Genomic DNA, 24,595 nt, shown 5'->3' on the forward strand with positions numbered 1-24,595 from the left:
TTCTTTCTCCACCGATTGTCATTTAAAATTTTGATAATGAAACGAATTTTTCATTGTATATGCTTGAAGAAAGGTTTTGTTACATATATATATATATATATCGACCATCGCGTGTTTACATGTCGTTTATATTATCAGTAGACGTTTTAAAAGGTCTAATTGAAATTTCAGATGGAATCATTTTTCAAGTGTTTTTCTCAGTCATTTTATTATTCTCTGGAAATACTGACGTTTCTTTTATTTTGTTTATATAGGTCACTCTTTCTATTGCACAAGTTTTAATACAGAAAATTATATAAGCGGTAAATTAATGTTGACGTTATTAAATTTCCACTGCTTTATATATATATATATAATTACTCTGTTAATTAGTATATAAGTGAAATAAATTTGTGTACACAAATTAATAATAATGTAATTATTTGCATAAATTGCTAAATATTTGCTTAACTGTATGCTTACTATATATTTGAATACTATTTAACAATTTTCTTTTATTTAATCATATATTTATGATAAAATATTTATCACGAAATAAAATACAAAAAAAAATTTTTTTTTTTAAATTTCATGAATGAAGCTGTAAGATAGAATTCAAGTGAAACGAGGGACAGACTTAACGTTGACACGTATCACTGAATAACTGTATATAATAGACATTCTCAAATTGTATATAAGAAACTGAGGATCTTTTTAAGAATCGATTACTATTATTATTCTAAAATCAATAAGATTTTAAAATCGATAGAAAATGCTTCATTGCTTTTAAAAATTAAATATTTTATTTCTTAATTTCGGCAATTTATCAAACTCAGGACGCATCTTCTCTCTAAAAAAAAGTCATTCATCCCGTAGAAAAGGAGCCTTTCAAAAGAATTTATCGAATACCTACTATAAGTCGAGCGACAGTCTCACTCCAAGTTTTCCTGGATAGAAGTTAATGGACGAGATAAGGCGAAGGATTTCAAGTCTACCAAAGGATGATCCGCTGAAAAACCTGGAAGTAAGTGAATCGAAGGAACGAAAACTACGTTTTACGTACGATATAAGTCTAATGTAGAGTTAGGGGAGTGATTGAGAGTTGGAGAGAAAAAAAAGAGAGGGTTCTCCGAAGGTGGACAGGCGGTAAACGAAGCGGTGGATATGGCAATAAACAATTACTTAAGGCACTGTTACACACGGCGCACCCACGCATTAGCCAAAGTAAAGGCCGCACCCATCTGAGCTTGGGTTGGGCTCGAAACTCCATTTGCAAATATACAGAATGTATAAGTACGTATGTACCTACATGCACTTTTTTTTTTCTCTCGCCAATGCACGTGAAAAGATAACCATCAAGCGGGGGAACTGACGTGCGCGCCAAAGTACCAGTTTACTCGACTAATAATAACGATAATATCCGTATAATGTTTTTTTCATCTCTCGATTTTCACCCCGATAAAAGTAATATTACTTAAACACAAATGAGCAAAGCTAGGGTTTTTCTTTTGTTAAATTTAGTCATTTCAAGATTTTATTTTTTCCACCTTCAATTAACCAAATACTGTCAATACTTGAACGAATATTTTTAATATTTAAAAAAAAAAAATGACCATATAATGTCAAAAATGGAAACGACGTCCGATGGTCACATTCGAGTTTTAAAGTAAATTCAAAGAAAACTCGTAACTTTTCCAAAGGCCGATATAAAAGTTTTGCAATATTTTTTACACTTCCCATTCTGCATGCAAAATGAATCGAAAACTTGCAGGTTGTGTGGAGCGGAAAAACTTTCTGTCCCTCAGTTGTCAAAAAAACTTACGTTTTTGTAATTCCTAACAGTAAGAAAGAAAGAAAGATATACTTTGAAAGTCAATGGCTTCAATATAAAATTCAATAGATGAAAAAAAAAAAAATTTTAAATTATAATAACCGAAAAAATAATTAGAAGAATAATAATTTAGAATGTAACTTTTTTTTATGTTGAATCAGCAACATTTATAACAATACCGTTTATAATAGCAATCAGCGACTGGTGAAAGACCAGCATTAGTCGTCATCATTTTGAGTGATATGACTCAATGAAACAGTGTCTAACGAAGAAAAAACCCTTAAAAAACTCCCTTTGGCTCGTTTTCCCTCTTCTAGAACTGAAAGACTCCCTTTAAACGAACAAAGACGGATCGTTAGAAGAACGGTCGTGCATGGTGCATACACCTACAAATACCTTTAGGAAGCGAGTGTCGACACCCTCTTTCCACTTTGTGTTGCTCCTCCTCAAAACTCTGTCACCCTTCACCTTCTCTCTCTCTCTTTCTCTCTCTTCCTGTCTAATAAAACGTGTTTCTACCTCTCAACATCGAAGTCACTTCTACTTCGCTACCTTCTGCAGCAGCTCTATAATATATCTTATTAATATGTGCCTTCAACGTCGAGTCCTGAGAGAGAGCTAAAGTAGTTACGAGTATAGTGGCACAGATGCAATTGTAGCTATCAGTCGAGAAACCAACTTCTTCCAACAAGCAGAGAACCCTCAGCCTTAGAAAAGTAGTATCAACGTGATACTGTGAGGTGGTAGTTTTCCACCCGGAAAACAATTTAAATTTGCATAATCCGACAATCTCGCCAAGATTCTTTTCATGTTGAAAAATATCAACAACAAAAATACAAAATAAAGAAACACATTTGAAAATTTATTCTGATTTAACAATTCTCAATCCAAAATCATAAGCTCAAAATAACCAAATTTTAAAACAAATCTTTTCATAACTTTATAATCGAAGCATAATATATACTTAAATTTGAATTTTTAATAAGGTGCAAGAAAATAACATAAAGAATTCCATAACATTTTTTATGCTTCAACTAATTTAAACGGGCGTATGAATTCTCTTAAACAAAAACTAATTATTTCTAATAAAATTTTTTTTTTTGAAATGAAAATTCTAATAATTGATTTTTATGTGCTAATCATGCGCCTCAATTAAAATTTTAATTATTACATGTGTAATATGTGTGTATATATAAAACTTCCGTGGTTACGTAATGCAAAGAGCATTAGTAAAAAGAAAGAAAAAGATCACCGAGACGTGACCAGCGGAAGCTCAGCACGACGATACATTTCCGTTCGACTGGCTGAACCACTTCGGTCAACTTTACTCGATGGAGAATAATGCAATGGGCGAGGACCAGTTACACGGTACATGGTCACGAGGATGACCCGATGTTGGGCTGCTGGTCTTAAGGGAGTGCCAGGAAACGCGATGTCATTAAACAGCGTAACTTCAAGCGTCGTTCGCCTCAAGGATAATTGCTCGAAAAAATTCTGCGACTATTTTTCCCCTCTAGAGAGGTATCCTCTTTTTCTCTTTCATATATATATATAGTAAAACTCTAAAAGCGAAACTTCTTTTCCGTGACCAACATATACGTGGAAATACCATTTCCATGAACTTTCAGAGTATCCATTTGGCTTTTCCCATAAATATTTACTATCACGAGATCCCAATGGGAAATTGCCTATATATACCTCAGGATTAGATAATTATTTAGACTCAAAACTGAATCGATAATAATGGCTAATATAGTAAAATGGAATAATTGTTTTCAATTTTCGAGTTTCTTTAGTTATAAAAATAAATTTAAATAGATCTTAATGAAATATAAATAAAAAGAAAGAAATGTCAGTGAGTCGCACTGGGAAATGCAAAATGAATTTTGTGAAGTGCACTCGGGAAACGAAATTATGAGAAATTTAAGCAGCTTCATTTAGAGTATACTTAAAAATGCTTTTGATTTTATCACTTTAATACTATATGTCACAGTAAAAAAAAAGAGAATTTTGCATTTCAAATAAGTTCTGCTCCAATTTTTAGACTTTTTTTTAGAAGTGCAAGTAGTAAATCCCTCCATCGATCAGACCAGTCTCAGTAGATTAAGTGACAAAGGAACGTAACGGTCAGACACTATGGAAACAGAAAGAAACAAGTGTTTCCTTCCACCGACAATTTTCTCTCCGACTTTTGTAGAAAAATACTCCTTTGTTCTATTTTCTTTTTCTATCTTTCTTTCTTTCTTTCTTTCTTTTTTATTCACTTGACAAATTCACTGTTGATACAAAAATTAATCACTCATTTAGAGTTTGTAAATAAATTTTAATTTACCTACAATCATTAATTTTCATTCTTTCAATTCTTTAAATATTTCTTTTTTAAGGATAAATTTATTCTGAATGATCAAGAATCAATCACTAATTAAATATGTAAAAAAAAAAATTCAAGTAAACACTGAATTGATCTAGTAAAATCAAAAAAGTAAGAAAGATCTAACTGCTCTAGACTTAATCCTAAGAAGTATAATCGATGGTATTTAAATTGATGCGATAAGGTCCTTCAGGCGTGCAAATCGAGCGGTAAACTCGACCTGAAATTTAGATACGAAAACTGGAGTCTTAAAGTATACAATTGACGTCCCGTCGATTCAGCTAAAACATTTTCCTGACAAATTGAATCTTTCCAATTATTCCTAACGGTAAAAAGTACATTTCAATTTATTTTCCAAATCCCTTTAGAGAAAATTTTATTTATCTTTTTTTCTCAGCATTCGCTTATTTTAAAATTAATATTAACTCGTAAATAATATTGATTAATTAAAAATAAATTTTTTTTTAAAACTATTCATTTCGAAACTTTTAATCGTTTTTCATCATCTGACCTTTTCTATTTTTCAATAATATAAGATTTAGAATTCCCTATTAATCAAATTTAAAGGATTCTCGATAAATTGAAGAGTTTTATTAAAGTTAAATTGAGTTTTTCTCATAATTCACCTTCGATATGAGTTACTCATGGCCTCTTTGCTTGAATTCTCTTAATCCAAATTTCTAATTAGACACTTCAATTCGTAAACGCCTTGGCTCGTAATCGTGCGACATTAGCTTGAATTCTGGTCGTCTTGCCTAGCAGAAATCGTATGCTGCGATGCCGTCATCCGTGGCGTCGCATTACTACCGACACCAATCTGTATGTTAATCCGACTACCGGTTTTGGGCGGTCTGTCTCTTTCACCCCCCCCCCCCCGCCTCCCACCCTTCTCTTCCCTTTGCACTCTCCTATTCATCCACTACCACCCCACATTCATACCCCCCAGGATTTGAACCCTCCACGAGAATTCTCCAAGCGAGAGCACTGACAGTTCTACTTTGTTAACAAGTATCTATTCGATTTTCATCGAAATTAAATTTTTTCCATTTTCCTTTTTTTTTTTTTTTGACAAATTTATCTTCGTTGAAAAAAATCTCGAATTCGATTTTTACCGACAGTTACCATTTACTTTACAGTAAATTAAATTTCATTTATCTCTCTTGGTCGCAAAAAAAAAAAAAAAAAAAAAAAAATTGTGAAATCATTAATGGACCATATTTAAATTTTTCACTGTGATTAGATATTTGACATTTCGAAATACATGTAACTTGTAGCTCTTCTGGTCCACTGATGACTACATTATATATTTTTAATTCAACAAATTAAGAAGAAAAATTCCCCTACACACCTTTAAAGTAAAATCAATTTTTGGATGAATATGAGGGGAAAATAGCTGGAAATTTTCACAAAGAATGAAAAACGAACTCCTATGCAATTGACCTGATATATATGTTCATTTTCTCCAACATTGGAGGATTTTCTTCCGTATTTTATAACTCGGGAATTGGAATCGAAAAAAAAGGAAGGAAAAGCCAGACTCTAGCTGTTGTGAAATTTGATACTAGAGCTATCGATTTAATTCCATGTCACGAACTTCATTAATGAATGGTTTCAATTTCAATTTTTTTTTTTTTTTTTAAAGAACGAATAAAGTGGGTAAATTTATTTTTAGTCAAACTGAAGCCATAATTTTTATTTTGTTCTTTTCTTATTTAAATGCCATTCAAAAAAAAAAGGAAGAAAAAATCAAGATGAATGATCATATCGTTTATAACGAGTTGACAGTGACAGTAGATTTTTTTTTCTCTCTCTGGTTATTGAACTGAGTCATCGTTATACACTCGAAAGCGAGAATTAAACGATAAATCATTTTTTTTTCCTTACGACAGAGCATAAAGCCATTATGAACCAAACTCTGACCCTTGAAACTTGATTCGATTCTCTAGTGTTCTTTATTTACACTATACTATATGAAGTCGAACACTTAAACTTGTTATATAAGGTCTAGGAAGATCGTTTAACTGCTTGTGAAGCATTAAGCAAAAAACATTTATGTGTATTATGGAGTGTACATGCATTTGAAATGCGAAAGGGGTGTTTTCATATTGAACGATCGTTTAGTGACGCTTCCACGAGCACTGGGGCTGGGTCAAGTCAATATTTAAGTTAATACGCCTCGCATTTATCGGACCAACGCCGCGTGGCTCGATTTTCCCTTCAATGACATTATAACGTTCACCGAGGTTGAAAATGTTGAAAATTTCCGGTTAATATTCCCCACGAACATCGATATATCAAAGAAAATACTTTTTGCGTATTGTATCTTTTAATATTTAAATTTAGAAACAACACAATTTTTTTAAATTTCACTTCAATTAATGTAATTTAAAATAATTTTTAATTATTAAAATTTTGCAATAATTTTCTGTTGTGACTAAAAAAAGTATTCTTAATGCATATTCTTGCTGTGAAAAAACAAGCTTGGTGAGCAGCAAGAAGAAAGGATTAGTGAGATTGTTAATAGAATAGAAATAGTGAAAATTGTTATTCCAGTACACCCGCCAATCCTGTGGCTTTGCATAAATAGGCCATTTAAATGCATAAGGAGCAAATCTAAGTCTTAAGAAATTTCGTGAACTTAAAATTCTCTTACTTTACGCATCTCTGACACTAATAAGAGTTTCTTTACAAGTTTATTTTAAAAATCACAGTTTGATTAAAACAATCGGAAATCTTTCTAAACTATTTATATATATATATCACAATGAAAACGATTTACTCTCTAAATCTGAATAAGTACTAATAACTAATTCAAATTCAGAGAATACAAAAAAATATGTTTTCCAGACGTGAATTTAATTTAGAAAAAACACTTTTTATGAGAAGGTATATAATAAAAATTGATTTGATGGATTTTTATTTACAAATTATGACCAATGAAAGGAAATAATAGTACGGGAAGAATTTCGAAGTAACAATTTATGTAAGGGTTTGATTGTGTTTTTAAAGTCTCTACGCGAAAAGGAAATGGATATTGAATTCTCATGGGGAAATAGTATTGTGAATTTAAAATTTTCAAGTGTAGACGTAAGCCAATTTTACTGACAATCGGCAAAAATCTCTTGAGATCGTCGACAGTTTCCAACAAAAGCTTTTATTCTTTCTTTTTTCCAAAAAAAAAAAAGAGAAAGACAACTCTTTATTTATTTAAAATTGATCTGGAAATAAGATCAAGGGATAAATCAGAACAGTTAAAAGTCACTGGGGTAATTTAACACTGAGGTCAGAAATATTCTCAATGGATAAACTAAAAGAAACTTAAAATTTTGTAAAATTATTTCAAAGGATATATTTTATGATAAATCTTACAGATAATAAAAGACTAAAACAATTTTTGATTGTTAAATAACATGAAAATGTCTCAATAAAACGAGAAATTGCATCGCTAAAGGAATATTAATGCTCACTGTAGTAAAATGAGAATTTTAGAAAATCATCCCTATCTCTCTACCTTGATATCTAGTGTGATATTTGCAAAGGAATCAGTATTATCTAACACAAGATAGACATTTCATTACATCATTGGATCTTATCTGTACAACTATAGATAAAGAAGTTTTTCTCTTCGCATTTATCAGGTGGAGACTATAAAAACGAGAGACTTTTGGCTCGAAGCCAATTAAGGCAGAGTCTGGATATAGAGTATATATCGAAGACGACAAAAGCAAGAAGAAGCAAGTATTCCTAATGTAAGGAAATATCAACCAAACACCCAGATATTAAAGGAAAAATCCACTGAATACTCAAATACAAATTGTTTTTTTAGATGATATAAATAAATATAGTCAAATATAAACAATTCTCTTGTCTCAAAATCAATTTAGATGAACTAGATCCAAGAATCCAATCAGATAAATAGCTTCAAACTATATCATAGACTAAAAAAAAAATATTTTTCCCTTGAAATAAAGTTCACAATGAATTTAAGGGAAAAGGACAATTTTTTTCATGTCTTTTATACGACAGTCAAATAAGAGAGTGAAGAAAATGAAAAAAAAAAAAAAAAATAGTAGTATTGAGAATGAAGCAATTTTAAAAGAAGAGACGCCTCCAGCTTGTGCTGGCTATTTTAGCTCTTGTGTGTTCTATTCGATGTTGTACCGTCTCTATTGATCGAAGTTCAGAGAGGCATAGAGTTACAGACCACTGGCGTCAACCCTGCCGTGCCCTCCCTCTTCACTGTGCACATCTCTCGCTCTCTTTCTCTATATCTATATCTATCTCTCTCTTTCCCTAACAATATTCTTCATTTTCCATCTCTTTCTCTCTATTGGCCCTACACTATCCGAATTCCATTTCCGTCCAATTACAATTCATCCCCATTTCAACGCAACAGTCACGTGTTCATTTGCAGAACGCGCGAAAACAATTTTTCCTCCGCACTGTTATGATCCAATACAATTATTATCTTATAGAAGAAACAATACTTGTTTGAATTATAAAAGAAAAAAACAAAAATCTCCCAACGACGTGGCTGAAAATCTTTCTAATATTCATATTTATCTACATGGAGAAAAATGGAAAAACGAATAAAATAACTTTTACTATTTTAAATATATAGTAAAACCTAAACTGTTCGGAGTTTTTGCGCATTTCTGATAATTTTTACTCCGAAAATAGTAAAATCTACTGCTGAAATAGTAAATTTTACTATTTCTAAAGTAAAAATTGAAAGAAATGCGCAGAAACTCGAGACAGTTTCGGTTTTACTTTTACAGTGTATAAAGTAAAAATTACTTTATTCGTTTTTCCATTTTTCTCCGTGTCCGGAACGTTAGGACGTGCCAATTTGAAAACAAAAATCTTTAAATTTGTCCGGTAATTCTTAGAATTACAAAAAGAAAATGTATTTCTTTAATTGTTTATGGAATTAGCTCTTTAAACTTAGAATCAATATTCCAAATTTAAATCAGTATTTCGTAGGAATTTAATCACAATCACTTTAGTAACATTTTCATTAAAATTTAGTAACATTTAACTGGGAAATCATTTGATTTATTACTGATTTAAACAGTCAAATCTACATTACCATTAATAGGTAAAACAGATTTAAAGGATTAATCAGTAAAGAATCTTAATAATTTTCAGTTAAATACAAAAACTGAATTTCAATGGGAATCTTCAGTTGCTAAATTATTTCTTCAGTGAAATCTCTCTGATTCAAATTTAGAGAATACCTTAAAAAAATGGTTACAAAATCGATTCTGAATAATTGATTTAGTAAATGATCATTAAAATTCCAAATCTAAACATTTATTCTAGATATTATTTTGCTGTTAGAATTTCAAAATTAAATTTAGTATTATGTTATAATATTGAAAATTAATTTAAAATTATCTATAACATTGATATTAATTGGATGTAAAGATATGTGTTAAGCTTCTAACTTTTTTTTTTTTTTTTTTTTGCATAAGTGCGTATATGATTTCCAGACGGAAGACGATGGGAGTGGTACAAGTAATTGGATGAAGGAACCAGTAATTGCGTCGTTATGTAATTAGCCAGTTCGTTCAATATAGTACGGCTTAATTCTACCAATTCGGTTTTAAACGTTGTTTGCCTTTATAATGTGGATTTCTCAACAAATTTGATATCCGCCTTCAAAAGAAAAAAAAAATACTATTAGAAGCATTTTCTTCGTTGCACTCTCTGCTAGTCTTTTATATCTTTAACAATACACTATTTCAATGAAATTGTAAATTAATATAATTATATCATAAATTAATACTAAAATTTTAATTTTATAAAAATTTTTAGTATTCTAATTTTATTTTACTTTATTTTCATATACAATTTACTTTTACAGAATAGTTATTTTAAAATTTTTAAAATAATAAATTTTATATATTATTTAAACCGTCAATATCATATTTGATTTATGTCTTTTATTTTACGTTAAAATCATAAATTCTAGAGAAAAAGCTTTTTGATAGCCTTTTTCTTGGAAAATAAGAGACTTTAGTCCTGCGGGGGTTGAGTTTTAAAAAATTCATTTCTCAACGAGTGCTCTGTTGACTGACATTCATAACCAACTGGTTATTTGAAAGAAAAAGAAAATTATTCCTTTATATAAGGGGGATAATTTGAATGCTATTCTAATAAGATATCAAACACTTTAAATACATAATGACATAAGAAAACATAATTTCTATTTGATTGATATAGAAAAAAAAATGAAATTTTATTTAGTTGAATAAATGAAAGTATTTTCATAATAAAGTAGCTAAAAAATTCCGACTTTTAAATTCAGCAAAAAGTGATGCAATATTTTTTTGAAAAATGACAGCTTCAAAAATTCAGCAACGACCTTTTCTATCTCACTTTATAATAATTTTTCAATATTTGAAGAAACATTTATATTTTATAAAGTAAATAATAAATATTAAATATTGTAAATAAAAACTAAATAAAAAAAAAATTTGTTTAAATACTACAATAAATATTAATTGAAAATTACATAATAGAAAATGTGAGGAAAACTCTATAGGAGATGATGTCACTAGTTGAAAGCGTTGGATCGATGTCTGAATCACGTGTTCGACGTTAAACCGTGTCTCTGATTCGCGAACTCGCCTAGCAACAGTGAATTATTATACTATATATAGATAGATAAAATTTGAAAAAGTTTTTTTTTTTTTAAACACTAGCACTTCACTTTTGCTCTTTTCTCGCTCGCAAAAACATATTTCAGAGTAATTTTCCATATTCAACCATTGTTCGAAATGTATCCTTCATTTTCAATTTTTTTCAAAAAACATTCTATAATTCGTCAATGAAAAATATTGTCTTTTATAAAATAATAATTAAAATATAAAAAGGGAAAAATTTTATTTAAAAATTAGAAAAACGTTTCAGAAAATAAAAATGAATTGATATTTAAATAATTTATTTATCGAATTAAAAAAGCAATTGGTAAAGCAACAAATACGACAAGAATTACGTTGTTATTTTTTTAATTGCTTGATTTATTGGAAAGAAATAAAAAAAAAATAATAATAAATTAACCGTAATTATCTGACATATTAAGATCCTTTGTGTTTTTTGCCTCAATGTCAAATTGCATTGGCCATGACACCAAAAGAGGAAACCTATTATCGAACCCTCGTATAATTTGTTATCTATTGAGTATCGTTTTTCACCCAATCCATCCAATTGAGAGCCTACACGACTGTTAATTGTACAGAACGTCGGGGGAAAGAAAAAAAAAAAAAAAAAAATTAAAACTCGTTTGATTGAACGCCAACGCTTTTGACTTTAAAGTGCAATACAATCGACTTTTAGTAAGTATCAAAATTCCATATAATATGAATTTCCAACGTAAGAAAGATCGTTGCGTTCTTATCGTATTACGCTTTAGTAAGCAATGTTCCAACATGGTGGGGAGAAAAAAGAGTGGGGGGAAGGTAAAGTACAATTTAACTGTTACGTTTCTAGCTACTCGTTACTTTTACGCTTTATCGAGTTGAGCTTTTATTATCGAATGTTTATCGCTCACTGTAAATTTCTATGGGCATTTAATGAAAGACGATCTTTTGGATTAAAAGGGAATTGAATTTCATTGAAACACAAATGGTAAATAAAAGAACGAGTGCCACTTTCAGCTACACTAGTTGTTCAAATTAACATTTTTTTTTTTTTTTTTTGTGCACGAAACAAAAATTCCCCATTTCACATAAATATTATTTTATTCAACATTTATCAGTTTACTATTAATTTCAATTTATCTAATTGAATTGTAATTATTGAAGAATTAGATAAATTACAATTGAAAGAGATAAATTTTCTACTCTAAAAATCGAATTCATTTATTCCCTTAAAGAATCAACAATAAAATGAATTAGAACTTAACAGTTTAAAAAAAAAAAAAAAATTGAGATTAAATGCTTCAATAAAATTAAGCTAATTACCGCCATTAAGTTAATTACAGTTTCCATTGTAGAATAAAAATAATAGAACTGAAGATTTACATATTTGAGATACCTTCAACAGTTAGTCAAAGATTTATTCCCAAGAGCAAATTTCCTGAGGCAACAGTAATTTTGACTTTATAACTTTCTGGAATGTTTTCCCAGTTTCATAAAGTGATCATCTAATTATTAAAATAGTTTCTTACACTTTACTAATTTATCTACTTGAAAATTATGTTAATACTTTAATGTTATTGTTATAAAGCTTAACTTTTGCCTAAAGACATAGAATTACAAAATAATCAAATTATATTTGCAAAAAATTATAATTTTTCTTGTACTATTTTTAAATCAATTTTTTCTTTTATCAAAAAAATTTTTATTTAAAAAAAAAAAAAAAAATGTTAGTGAATTTAAACACAACTTGTGAATTAAATGTGTTATTTTGAATTTATGTACAATTTCTATTTGAATTCCACTCAAAGATATTCAGTATTGAAATTGTAAACGAGGTGCAAGTTAAATTCGCCGAAATGCATTTGTCACGCTCAAAGGCCCGCGTGTGGAGTTAAATCGCAGAAGGCAATCGTTTGTCAAAGGTATTTCCATTCCAAATTTAACGCCAGTATCCAAGCAACGATCAGTCAGCAAAAAAAAAAATTTTTTTATTGTCATTAATAGCAAATCTAAATTAAAATTTTTTATCCTTTAAACACTTGTTTAATGTCATGAGTTAAAAATCCAATAAACCGCAAACATTTTTAGTAAACACAAGGGAAAAAAGAATAAAATAAAAATAATAAAAAAGAAAATATTTAGAAATAAAAAATTTGAAAAAAAAAAATTATTCCAATAAATTTTGTCCATTACTATTTTTCATTATTTGATTAATATTCGAAAAGACTAATTGTTGCAAACAGGAAATATCTAAAAGATACAACACAAAGTGGCGAATTTAACTTGCAGTTGAAATTAAATCTCGACCTTTTCATTTTGAAGGCGTTTCTACTTCAAAAGAAACCAAATGGAAGATTAAAATTGTACTCCATAACAATTATAATTGAAAAGTAATGAAATTATTTTTGTTCCCATAAATTTTAATTTCGATTATGCATATATAAAAATCGATACAATAACTATAATAGAAAAAACCTGGACGCATTTTTTTTGCAGTTCAAAACGACAAGAACGCCACCTACTTGACACATTTTTGTTGCACTTGAAAATAAGTAACGTGAACGTTACTCATTTTAAGTTTTTTTTGTGATGTCTAAGTCGAAAGCAGAATATCGATAATCGAACAATAAAGTTCTATTTCACACTACATTATCGACAGTTGGTAAAAAAAAAAAAAATTGACAATAAGTGTTGAAAACTTTTTTTTCTAAGAGAGAGTTTTTAAAAGAAATTTCAAGATTTTAATTAAAGGTCAAATATGTTGGCTGAATGGTATAAAAGGATCGGAGAGCATCGATCACGCGATCAGTGTAGCACGACGACAAATGAGCGTCGCACGATCCAATAATCGTGCCATATTAACTGGGGCCCATCCCAAGTGTATAAAAGATGTCCCAATTGGAATCGAACCTCAGTGTATCATACGAAAAGGACATGTCAACGTCGAAGAGCAGTTCTTTATTGAGACTCAATCAAGAGGGCCGTGGGGCCAACGATTGGCAGGACCACGACACAGACTCAGAGATCAGCGAGAACGAGTTTTTGACGAAAGGTGCTTTTCTACTAACGCCCAGCCACGATCTCAGCATGGAGAAGGCGGCGACCATTTGCGAGAAAATGAACTTCCGGTGAGAGAATTTCTACGCGGTAGTGCGGAATGTGAACCAACCTCGTCAACCCTTTCCATTTTCTCCACCTCTTGTCATCCTATATATATATATATATATATATATATATATACTCATCCCTTTAACCGAGCGTTCTTCTTTCTCCCAAATATCTTTCTCTTACTCTCCTTTCTCTCTCTCTCTCTACAGACGCCCTTCACGAACCACTATCACACCGGAGTTCTAGGAATTTTATATTCTTTTCCTCTGTCACGTTCAACCCTTTTTCTCTCAGTCTTTCTTTCTCTTTATTTCTATCTCTCTGCCTTCGTGCATAAGTGGTCCCACTTTCTTGGAAGATCGTTTCCCGAGGTCGCTACCTCTATGTATACCTCAGACATAAGGCTCAGGAATACAAGGGTGAAGATAAGGGCTTCGAGATTGCAGTTCCTTTGGTAAAATTCTTTCTTTTCTACGACATATATATATATATATATATATATATATATATATATATATAATATATATTTTTTCTACCTCAAAAATCGATGAGATGAGAAAAGATTAACGAAAGAAAACTTTTTTCAACACAATTATTGTTTCAATCAATATATTAAAAAAAAAAAATAACCTAAAATTAAAAATCCTTGCTCATTATCACTAATTGCAACAATCATATATATGTTATTGAATATTAATAACATCAAATTTCACAATTCAATTGACAAAGAAGAGTAAATAATAATTAATAAAACTTTATTTGATATCATTATTTGAACTCTTCACCTAACTGAAATTCGTACTTTATTGGTTATTATAATTGTTTGTATGATTTCATTAAAACCAGAATCGTTAATTTCAATGATAAATAAAACGCGGTAACAGTTTACAGTGACATTCTCGCTATAAAAAAATCGAGGGGTTTTTTTTTTTTTTTTCTTCGTTAATTAGAAAACAAAATTACAAGTTTAAATTTTACCGAAAAATTTTAACAATCCTCGTTATTAAACTTTCATATTGATTCACATTTTGAAATGTGCGCCTCTCAAATTATTACAAAATCCGTTCAACTGTCTGAAACAGTTACAATTAATTCCAAAGTTAGTGGTTAAGATTATGTATTCAATTCGGGAAACAGTAAACAGTACTGAGATGAAATTCCCAATTACAAAGCCATACTTCCGCCAAAGAAATATAGCAAATAATAATAATAATCAAGAGAATATGAGAAATTGTCAGTAGTTTTCTAGAATAAAAAAAAAAAGCTTTCAATATACTAGAAAATAATTTAATAAAATTCTAACATTTCTGCAAAAGAAATAATTAATAATGGACGAAAATTTGAGTTTCTAATGTCTCGTTATAAAGTGCCATTAAGGGGTCAACGAATGAAATTCCTTCAAGTATTAATTTTAAATTACCCAACGTTTTTAAGGGTGTCGTTAAAATTCTTGAGATATCTATCTCACTTTGAGGAGTTTTCAAGGATTATTCGACTTCTCATGATGCAGTCATTAAATGGTTCGTAAACCACATTCGGTTCACCCATTCACTCAAAATGTTCATTATGCAAAGTAAATTTGTTTTTTTAAAATGTTTTTTTAAATTACTTTTTTAAATTATTTTTTAAATTGTTTTAAAAAGAAAAAAGAAGACACAATAAATTAAGAAGATAATTACACAAAATTGTAAACACAATTAATAAATTACAAAATAGTATGGTAAAAACACACGAGAATAAGGTATAGAAAGCAATGTGAAAAGTCGAAAAAAAAACTTTTTGAAACGAAAAACGAAGAATTTAACGATAAATGTTGACTTTTATAGTGGCGCTTTTTCCCTCACGAAAACGGCTACAGGAATTTTATTCAAGTTTAGTAACATCGACGATTATCAGGCGGTTTACAAGAAAGGTTTTCACAAGGTCACTGGAGCTCGATTTTACAAAAAAGTAAGTTTTCTACCAAAAAGAAAAATAAACTCAAGATTAATGGAGAAAGTGATAAAATTTCATTTTACTAAAAATGATATTTTATTTTCAAATTTTTTTTTTTTTTGAAATAAAAGAAAACTAGTAAATGAAATTTTTTTCGAAAACTAAATATTTCAATAGATATTTAAATAATGTGAAACGATAAAATAAAAATTGTGATTACAAAATTGTATTAAATAAATATTATTCTGAGGCATTTCAAAATTTGTCTACGATTCATAACACTTTTTTTTTATCTCAACATAAAACCATAATTCATTTAAAACTACTAATAGTAAATCTAATTTTTAAAAAAAATATATATAAAAAAAAAAATAAATTATTCATCCAAAACTTTTTTGTAAAAATATTCGAGTGACTATTTTTCTCTATGATTTCTTATATTTTAAAGAAATATCTGTCAATATAAATTTAAACGAATGATTTCCGAGTGGGAATAAGCTGTAGGAAATAATTTTGTCTGGTTCCTTAGGTTGCCATACCGTGCAGACCGGCGAAGACGTTTACGGTCTACGTGCTGGATGTACCCGAGGAAGTACCGGAAGACGACATCAGGCACGCCCTGTACAAGTATCGATCTATCGTCGAAGTAACGAGACTGCCTCTGCACACCGGAACTGTGCGTGAGTAGACACTTCAAGGTAGATCGAGCACGAAGTAAAATGTGCATCTCCTGTCCATTACGATTATTATCATTTCAAGGCAATGTCTAACTGTTCCAAAAATACACCCACAATTTTCATTCACCTAATTTACCCTCAGTGATGTGGAAAAATATCCCAAAAAAAAAACAATTAGTCGGAAAACATTTTATAATATATTTAAAAAAAAAAATTTTATTCAAAAATTGAAATTACAGAATTTAGTTTTTTTTTAAAAGTGTTTTAACTCTAAGGTAAATTATCGTTTTAAGATTTGTAACAAGTTTTAAGCGAATCCGATAAATTTAAATGAATTATCCGCTATTTTAAATATCTAACTTTAGATTCACAAATAGTGATCGAAAAAAAAACACCAAGTAACAAATTTCAATCGAATGCGATAAAATATCCGCCATATTGGATCACATATAATTCAGACTCTAAAGGGTTAAAACATTTTCGATCAACTAAATTGAATTTTTCTTTTTTTTTTAAAAAAAAAAGAACTTTAAATTCTGTAATAAGAATCATTGCAATTTATTGTAGTGAAGGCCATTAATGACAAATTGAGAGGCGATGCCCTAAATTTCAACGAGCCAGCCACTATTTACACAGGACCACCGGTAATAAGAGTTACCCTAGCTAGTGTGGAGGAGACCTCGTTGTTACTGAGCCGGGGTTTGGATTTTTATGGGGCCACATATTTCCCAACTGAAACACCCCATCCTGCGGCTCACACCCTCGCCAAATATAAAAACAACAGGTAGGAAACGAATTCTTTTCAGTGTATACTCGTGAGAAATTTTTCCTCATAACATAATTACAATATTCAACATTTAATAATTCATTTGGAATTTTTCATTTAAATTCTTGAAATATTTTTAAACACAATTTCTTTAAAGCTATAAAACCACTAAAAAAAAAAACACACAACGAAGGAAAATTTTGCTTAAATTAAACTAAAATTGTCAGCAATATTGAATAAAATTTAATATTCAGTTCATAAGTGACATTTTTTTTTTTTTTGTATCAACAGGAAGGTAAGATGTGTTTTGAAGTAAAAGTTAACGCGTAAATCAGGTCTTGTTCAGTGGAAAGTGCCATTTTGTGAAATATGCTACTTTATAAATCGTTTGGGGAAAAGTTTGCCATTGGAAAAAGAATTCTAAAAGGGAATGTTGATAGGCCTTAGAACGCAGAGTAAGTAGCGGGAAGATATCGTCCCTGGCATCGAAACGAGCACCGTAAACTGATTTTACGAGCGTAACTAAACCGAGCATGCGAGTCGTTACCAGTGTAGGTACTTAAGAGAAGATAGCTGGCATAGTCAACTAGTAACTTAAATTGTACCGTAAAGTCTTTGATCGTGATATACTTCCAGCTGAATCCGCGCCGAACAATCGAATTCTGCCCCGCAGTATATATTGTTGCCGACCAATGAAAATGATACTTAATTTCCTTCGAAACAATATAAGAGAGAAAGTATAGCTTGACAAACTTTTGATGCAGTCAATTAAAGTCTACTACAAAACAAGAAAATAGAAAAGAAATAATCTGTTCAATTCAAATAGATAAGAAAATTAGAATGAATATTCACATTTTTTTTTTTTTAGTTTTTGAATATTCAAATAATTTTAAAGATGATAATTACAAAATTTTATGAAAAAAATTTACAGGAAGAATATAAAAAAAAAAAAAAATTATGATTTGTTATCATTATATTGCAGATGGGCGGAACTAGCATCGCTTGGAGCTGGACAACGTGTAAGAGATCTACTTCCGGTTTTCGACAACGCGGGGTTTAATAAACTAGGAGCACCTGCGAGCCGCATCATAAAACCTCAAAGAAACTGACGTTTCCTTTTTAAGGGCAACTGAGCATGACGACCGTCCATTATCTTTAACAAATTAACTACGAAAAAATCTTAAATTTTTTTTTATGTCTCAAGAATAAAAAAAAAGGAAAATTAATTTTATGGGCTTAAAACTTAATTTATAAAAAGAAGCCCGTAAATAAATTTCAAAAATAATGACACTAAAAAAAAAAAAAAAAAAATTTTGCCATACTAATTTTCAAGAATTTCTAACTGACGAATGCTTGGGTTTGGAAAATTATCAACGAGATTCTATTATATTTATGATAATAATGTAAATGAAATAAAATGCTACGAATTTTGTAAATTAATATTTTAAGTATATTAATTATAACTTGCTGGTAAACACCACAGAAAAACTAGTCACAATGTAAAGTCTGCAGTTACGTAATTTATAGCCAATATTTTAATTGAACGATTAATAATGGAGTCAATGTGGCAGGAGTAATCTACTAATGAATTGTAAAATTATATTCAACTACTTCATATCTGCATAATTTTAATTGTACGACTCTCAAAAGCCTGTATTTAATACATTCAAAATTGCCGCATTTTCGCTTTTAAATTTCATTAATAACCTATTATCCAATTACCAAATTGATCCAAAGAAAAATGTGTGCCATTTTAAGTTTATTGAAATTTTTTATAAAATTCTTCAATCAAAAAAAAAAAAAAAAAATAATAATAATCTCTTTAAGTTAGAAGTGCAATTAAATTACACCGAAAGAAAAACGAAAGAAGTTGATTATCTAATTTCTGTAATGAGATTTTTCGGCTTCATTCCAAAAGAAGAGGAACAAAATTTTGCTAATCCAAAGTTAACAGTAGTGGGATAAATACTCACTTTCATGAGTTTTTGAATGAAGAAACCCCTTTCTTTACACGAAGACTCTAGAGAGTCGTTGTTATATACAGTTGGAAAGAAAAATCCAAGTAGCCAGAAGGCTACTGTGAAATTTCATGACGCAGTAACGATAAGTGTAAGTATGCGAAAGCATCGTTAGTACTATTGCCGGGCACAAGCAATAATCGTAGTCGCACCAATGTAATCCACTAGGGGGCTGCTAACTACTAATTGCTGCCCACGATAATTCTAACGAAATTCGAAACATGGATTTTTTACATTGCAATTTTCTATATTAAAAGATATTTTAATAATTTCTAATAAAACTTTTTAAAAAATTATTTCAATTTTATATCCTATTTCGCGATTTATATAGATAATATTTCATGGCATTATTTCCCATGACTTTATTACCACCAAATTTCATTATTATCGAATCACACAAATTGATCACTTCCATTCTATATTACGCGATTTTATATCCAAATCGGTTTGTACCAATTTTATTGCTGCAGTTTAACAGCCGCTGCGATGGACATTAAAATAATTTTTACTGTGTTCACTTTTTTAGCGGCTAGATTAATATTTTTGTTGAGAAATTTGTTGTCGTTATTTTTTTTTTTTTTTTATTATTTGAAAACAGAATTTTCATTTTGTTGAGTAATAAACTGGAGGGATGAAAGTGAGTAATTTTTTCCTTAATGCTATTCGCGCCCTAAATCTGTAGAATTTATCACACTGCATGCGAAGGATCTTATTCGTCATGATAGCTTTGGCCGCAGGGGTATATAAGCAATTCTTGGAGAATGCGATTACCTTCCGCAGTAACGCCAAGGGATGAAGGCCATAACTGGGGACGACGCAGAAGTAAATGCCTTTGCTGTAAGCAGCAAAGACCGAGAGAAAAGCAGAGATAAAAAGATGATTAATTTTTCACTTCTGTCTCTTTCTTCACTCTTTCCCCCCCTCCCACAACCTCACACTTTTGTCTTTTGATTCAGCTTTCCACTTAAAATTTATTCTTCTAGAAAATGTGTTTGAACTTCTTTCAAGAATATTGTCCTCTTTATATATACATACTACAAATTATGTCATTCAACATTAATTATTCAATAAATGTCAATTAGTAATATTGCCTTTTTGCCGGGGAAAAAAAATATATTTAAAGAAACTAAATCTCGTGTGAAATATTGAATTACTTTTTGTCACCAAAAAATATTGGTGTAACTTATTATTTGGAAATATTGATAAAAAAAAAGAAGAGGAGGAGGAAAAAAAGGATAAATTTCTTCGGATGAAAATGTTCACACGAGCGGCACTGAAAGTTCGACACGCTGATTCACCAACTGCTTGAAATTCCTAAAGTTCTCCAATCTGTTTCAACGAACTTCTGCTTGAAAACCTTCTTGAATTTTGATGCAGTTGATACTTATAGAAGTGCACTGCGATTTGTATAAAGTTAAAAAATCACTTCCGTCCCTCAAAAAGAGAAATATATTGACTAGTGAAGGAAAATGGAATTTTTCAAATCGAAAGAATACGAAAAAAAAAATAATAATAACAAGTAGAAAAGTGAAACTAATGTTTATACAAAGTAGTCGAATTTTGCAAATTAAAGTTTACAAAACAAAAAAAGATCCATTTTACCAATTATGTGACCTAATTTTGTGGAATCCGTGAACTAATTTCATGAATTCCGTAACCTGGTTTCGCGAATTCTGTGACTTAATCTTGCGAATTCCGTTATATAATTTCTCGAATTTCGTGATCTAATTTTGCAAATTCCGCAACCTAGTTTCGCTAATTCCGTGATATAATTTCGCGAATTCCGCGACTTAGTTTTCCCAATTCCGTGAACTAATTTCGCAAATTCCGCGACCTACTTTCGTAGATTCTGTAACCTAATTTCGTGAATTCTGTGATTTAATTTCGCGGATTCCGTGACTTAATCTTGCGAATTCTGTGATATAATTTCGCGTATTCCCCGACCTAGTTCCGCTAATTCCGCGACCTAGTTTGTTGGATTCTGTGACCTAATTTCGCGGATTCTGTGACTTAATTTCGTGAATTCTGTGATTTAATTTCGTGAAAACCGTGACCTAGTTTCGCGGATTCTGTGACTTAATATTGCGAATTTCGTGATCTAATTTTGCAAATTCCGCAACCTAGTTTCGCTAATTCTGTGATATAATTTCGCGACTTAGTTTTCCCAATTCCGTGAACTAATTTCGCAAATTCCGCGACCTAGTTTCGTGGATTCTGTAACCTAATTTCGTGAATTCTGTGATTTAATTTCGCGGATTCCGTGACTTAATCTTGCGAATTCTGTGATATAATTTCGCGAATTCCCCGACCTACTTCCGCTAATTCCGCGACCTAGTTTGTTGGATTCTGTGACCTAATTTCATCAATTCCGTGACCTAATTTCGCGGATTCTGTGACTTAATTTCGTGAATTCTGTGATTTAATTTCGCGAATTCCGCGACTTAGTTTTTCCAATTCCGTGATCTGATTTCGCGAATTCCGATTCGTGACAAGATTGCCTGATCAGTGCAACATTTTTCCATCAAACATTATTCAAAAAAAAAAAAAAAAAAAAAAAAAATTTCAATTAAGAAGTGAAAATCGATTTTAATCAAACATCAATTTGTGTCGTGATTTTTCATCTCTGAAAATTCTATAGTATAAAAAGTTGCAGCTTGCATTTTGTGAATTCACGAACAATTTCTCACGTTCCTGCGATCAGAATAAGAAACGAGGAAGAATATTTCCCTTATCGAAGTGGTGGAAAAAGGAAGAAAGAAGCTTGTCGAAATATATCTGAGAATCTCAATGGTTTAAGGGGGAGGGATAGAAGGCGAGATGGTGCCGATTAAAAATGTATATGGAGCGTGTGCTAAGCAGCAGGCACTTCTGAGTTCTTCAGGTCTGTATTCTGTATTGGTGAGAAAGAGGGGAGCGGATAGGAGGGGGTAAAACTCCAAGCAAGAAGAGTAAAGCTCGATGTGCCGAGGGCTTTGGGATGGGAACTTGAAAGGCAGGCCTGAATATTCTGAGAATGCCTGGTAAGCGCCTCTGAAGCACCATCCCTTCGGAGCTTGCGTTCCTAATCGCACTAGTGTCATCTATATTATTAGGTAGCTAGTACACGAGTAAGCATAATGTATGTAAATTCCTTTTCCACATGTTTCATTATTACTAACCTAAGAGAATCACAATACAAAAGGAAATTCTAAAGCACAAATAATAGCATTATATTTATTTTATTTTGACTATTCTATTTTTAATAGCATTCATCTGAAACACTTTAAAAATATTTTATTGAAAATGGAAATAATTCTCTTTTTTTCAATTATTCCGAAATTGGAGAATTGTTTTTCTCATGAAAGAAAAGAAATAGACTACAGTGAAAAATTGAAAAATGAATATATGGAGGTTTCATAATGAATTAATGGGATTTAGTATTCCTTTTAGTGAATGAGACACGGTTTGTATATAATCGTATACAACTACATTAGATAAATGGATTATGTGAAGTAATCTCATTAGCACGACACGGAGGAGAAGAAGAGAATGCAGGAAAGGTTCCAAACGCGACTTTGCAATTACCTCGATACCAGACTTAGAAATTTCCAGACAATACCTATGTTCTATGTCCCTTTGTTTACAAAATCTGATAAGCCTTGCCCGAAAATCCTACAGCTTTCAAAGCAAACTCGCGAATCCTGTGCCCTATAACTACTTCACTACCATTATAGTTACATCTTAATTCACCAAAGTGGCTTTAGATGATTTATTTCTCATAATAGGTTTCAAGGTCAAAGACTGTTAATAGATTTAAAAATTTCATATTAGTGTAAGGGAATGTAGTTATAAGTGGACCACTCTGCAAAATACTTTTTAATGAAAATGCCCACCTATTATAATAAACATTTTTATTCACAGATTTATTTTACATTAAAAAACTAGGAAATGATCCACTCATGACTACATTCACCTACTAAACAAACGATAAATTTTTAGCGCTAATTGTTTAATCCTTAATGTAAATAAAAGTTAAATAAATTTTTTGCTGTTGTTTTTTTCTTTCATTGGTGGGTATTGTCATTCGAAATGCTTTTGAAATTTATTTCAAAGAGGAAAAAAGGCGAGTGGTTTGCATTTTTATTCAGTGTAATATATCAGCTTTAGTAGTAATAGAGTTTGTCGTTTGTAAAGTAGAATGTTTGCTTTTGAAGTGTCATTTAGTGGGGGTTCGGTAAACAGAAAAGAATAATGAAAACTCGGTCAGAAGTCGGGTCGTTGAGAGGAAAAACCGAGGGCGAGAGAGAGAGACAGAGAGAAAAAAAAAGAGATAAAGAGAGTTGAGTTTCTCAGTTGTATATTTATTTAATTAGTCAAGTAGTGTTGGACACGCAGAGTTGAGAGATATTACAGATAGATTGCGCGCAGTACCCCCCGCGGACTCGCTAATTAAACTCTGTACGAACTCTAGGAAGTCGAGTAGATGACGTAAATGTCGTTGGACAAACTCTTCGTCATGAAATTCATCCTCGAAAACTACCACTCACTGTTTTCTTCTTTTAATTCTATTTTCTTTATTAAGTCCTCATTAAGTGCTTCAGAAAAAAATGAATTAAAATTTTTTTTTTAAAGCCTATTATTAAAACAAAGCTCTATTTTCACTCTATTGATTTCAGATACCTATCAAAAAAGACTTTTTTTAGTTTCAATTTCAGTTTAAAGAAAAAAAAAAAAAAAGTAAAAGCTCCAATTCATTCAGTCTTTTTAGTTCGTGAACAAATTGAATTCAAAGATAGAAACAAATTTCTCAACTCTAGAGGATAAAGTTGTTTTCGCCGCTGGTTAAACGCCATCAGCAAAACAAGCTCGCTAAAGCTCTCTCTTTCTCTCTCCTCCTATATATAATCTTATACGGTTTCTCCCATTTTTCGTGACAAGAGTTTTTAAAAATGAATGGAAAAGTAATTTATAGTTATCAGGCGAAAAAACGAGACACATTGAGAATCATGATCGCTTTTCAATGGAATTGTTAACATAGAAAAACAAAATCACATATTTTTAAACGAATACAATTGCTTTTTATTTAGAACAAATATTTTCCTTTCAATAAAAAAAAAAAAAAATTATTTTTTTACATTTTAAAATAACTATTCAATAGTTTAATGTGGAAATGTAAAAAATATCAATTAAAATACTATAATATAGAATGAAATATAAATTTGACTATATAGAATCATTTCAAAGAGTTATTTTAAGCGATAAAGCGTCAGTGACAAATCAGCTTTTC

The 24,595-nt window shown here is 30.4% G+C and overlaps 2 protein-coding genes across 3 annotated transcripts in view; one reads left to right on the forward strand and one right to left on the reverse strand.

The window, feature by feature from the left end:
- The window catches only part of LOC127287683 (collagen alpha-1(I) chain-like), a 69,380-nt gene that overhangs the window by 39,075 nt on the left and 5,710 nt on the right, over positions 1-24,595 (reverse strand). The window lies entirely within an intron of this gene.
- On the forward strand, positions 13,620-18,991 carry LOC127287685 (uncharacterized). 2 transcript variants are annotated; one of them, XM_051314745.1, is made up of 5 exons: positions 13,620-13,953; positions 15,760-15,883; positions 16,398-16,548; positions 17,113-17,329; positions 18,294-18,991. In XM_051314745.1, exons 1-5 carry the CDS (start codon positions 13,715-13,717, stop codon positions 18,418-18,420), a joined length of 858 nt encoding a protein of 285 aa, XP_051170702.1. In that variant the 5' UTR covers positions 13,620-13,714; the 3' UTR covers positions 18,421-18,991. The 2 variants fall into 2 exon arrangements, with proteins under 2 accessions (XP_051170702.1, XP_051170703.1); XM_051314746.1 differs by lacking the exon at positions 13,620-13,953 and adding an exon at positions 14,170-14,387.

Source organism: Leptopilina boulardi, unplaced genomic scaffold, assembly GCF_019393585.1.
Source record: "Leptopilina boulardi isolate dan_hultmark-lab unplaced genomic scaffold, ZJU_Lbou_2.1 LbouV2_372, whole genome shotgun sequence".
Lineage (NCBI taxonomy): Eukaryota > Metazoa > Arthropoda > Insecta > Hymenoptera > Figitidae > Leptopilina > Leptopilina boulardi.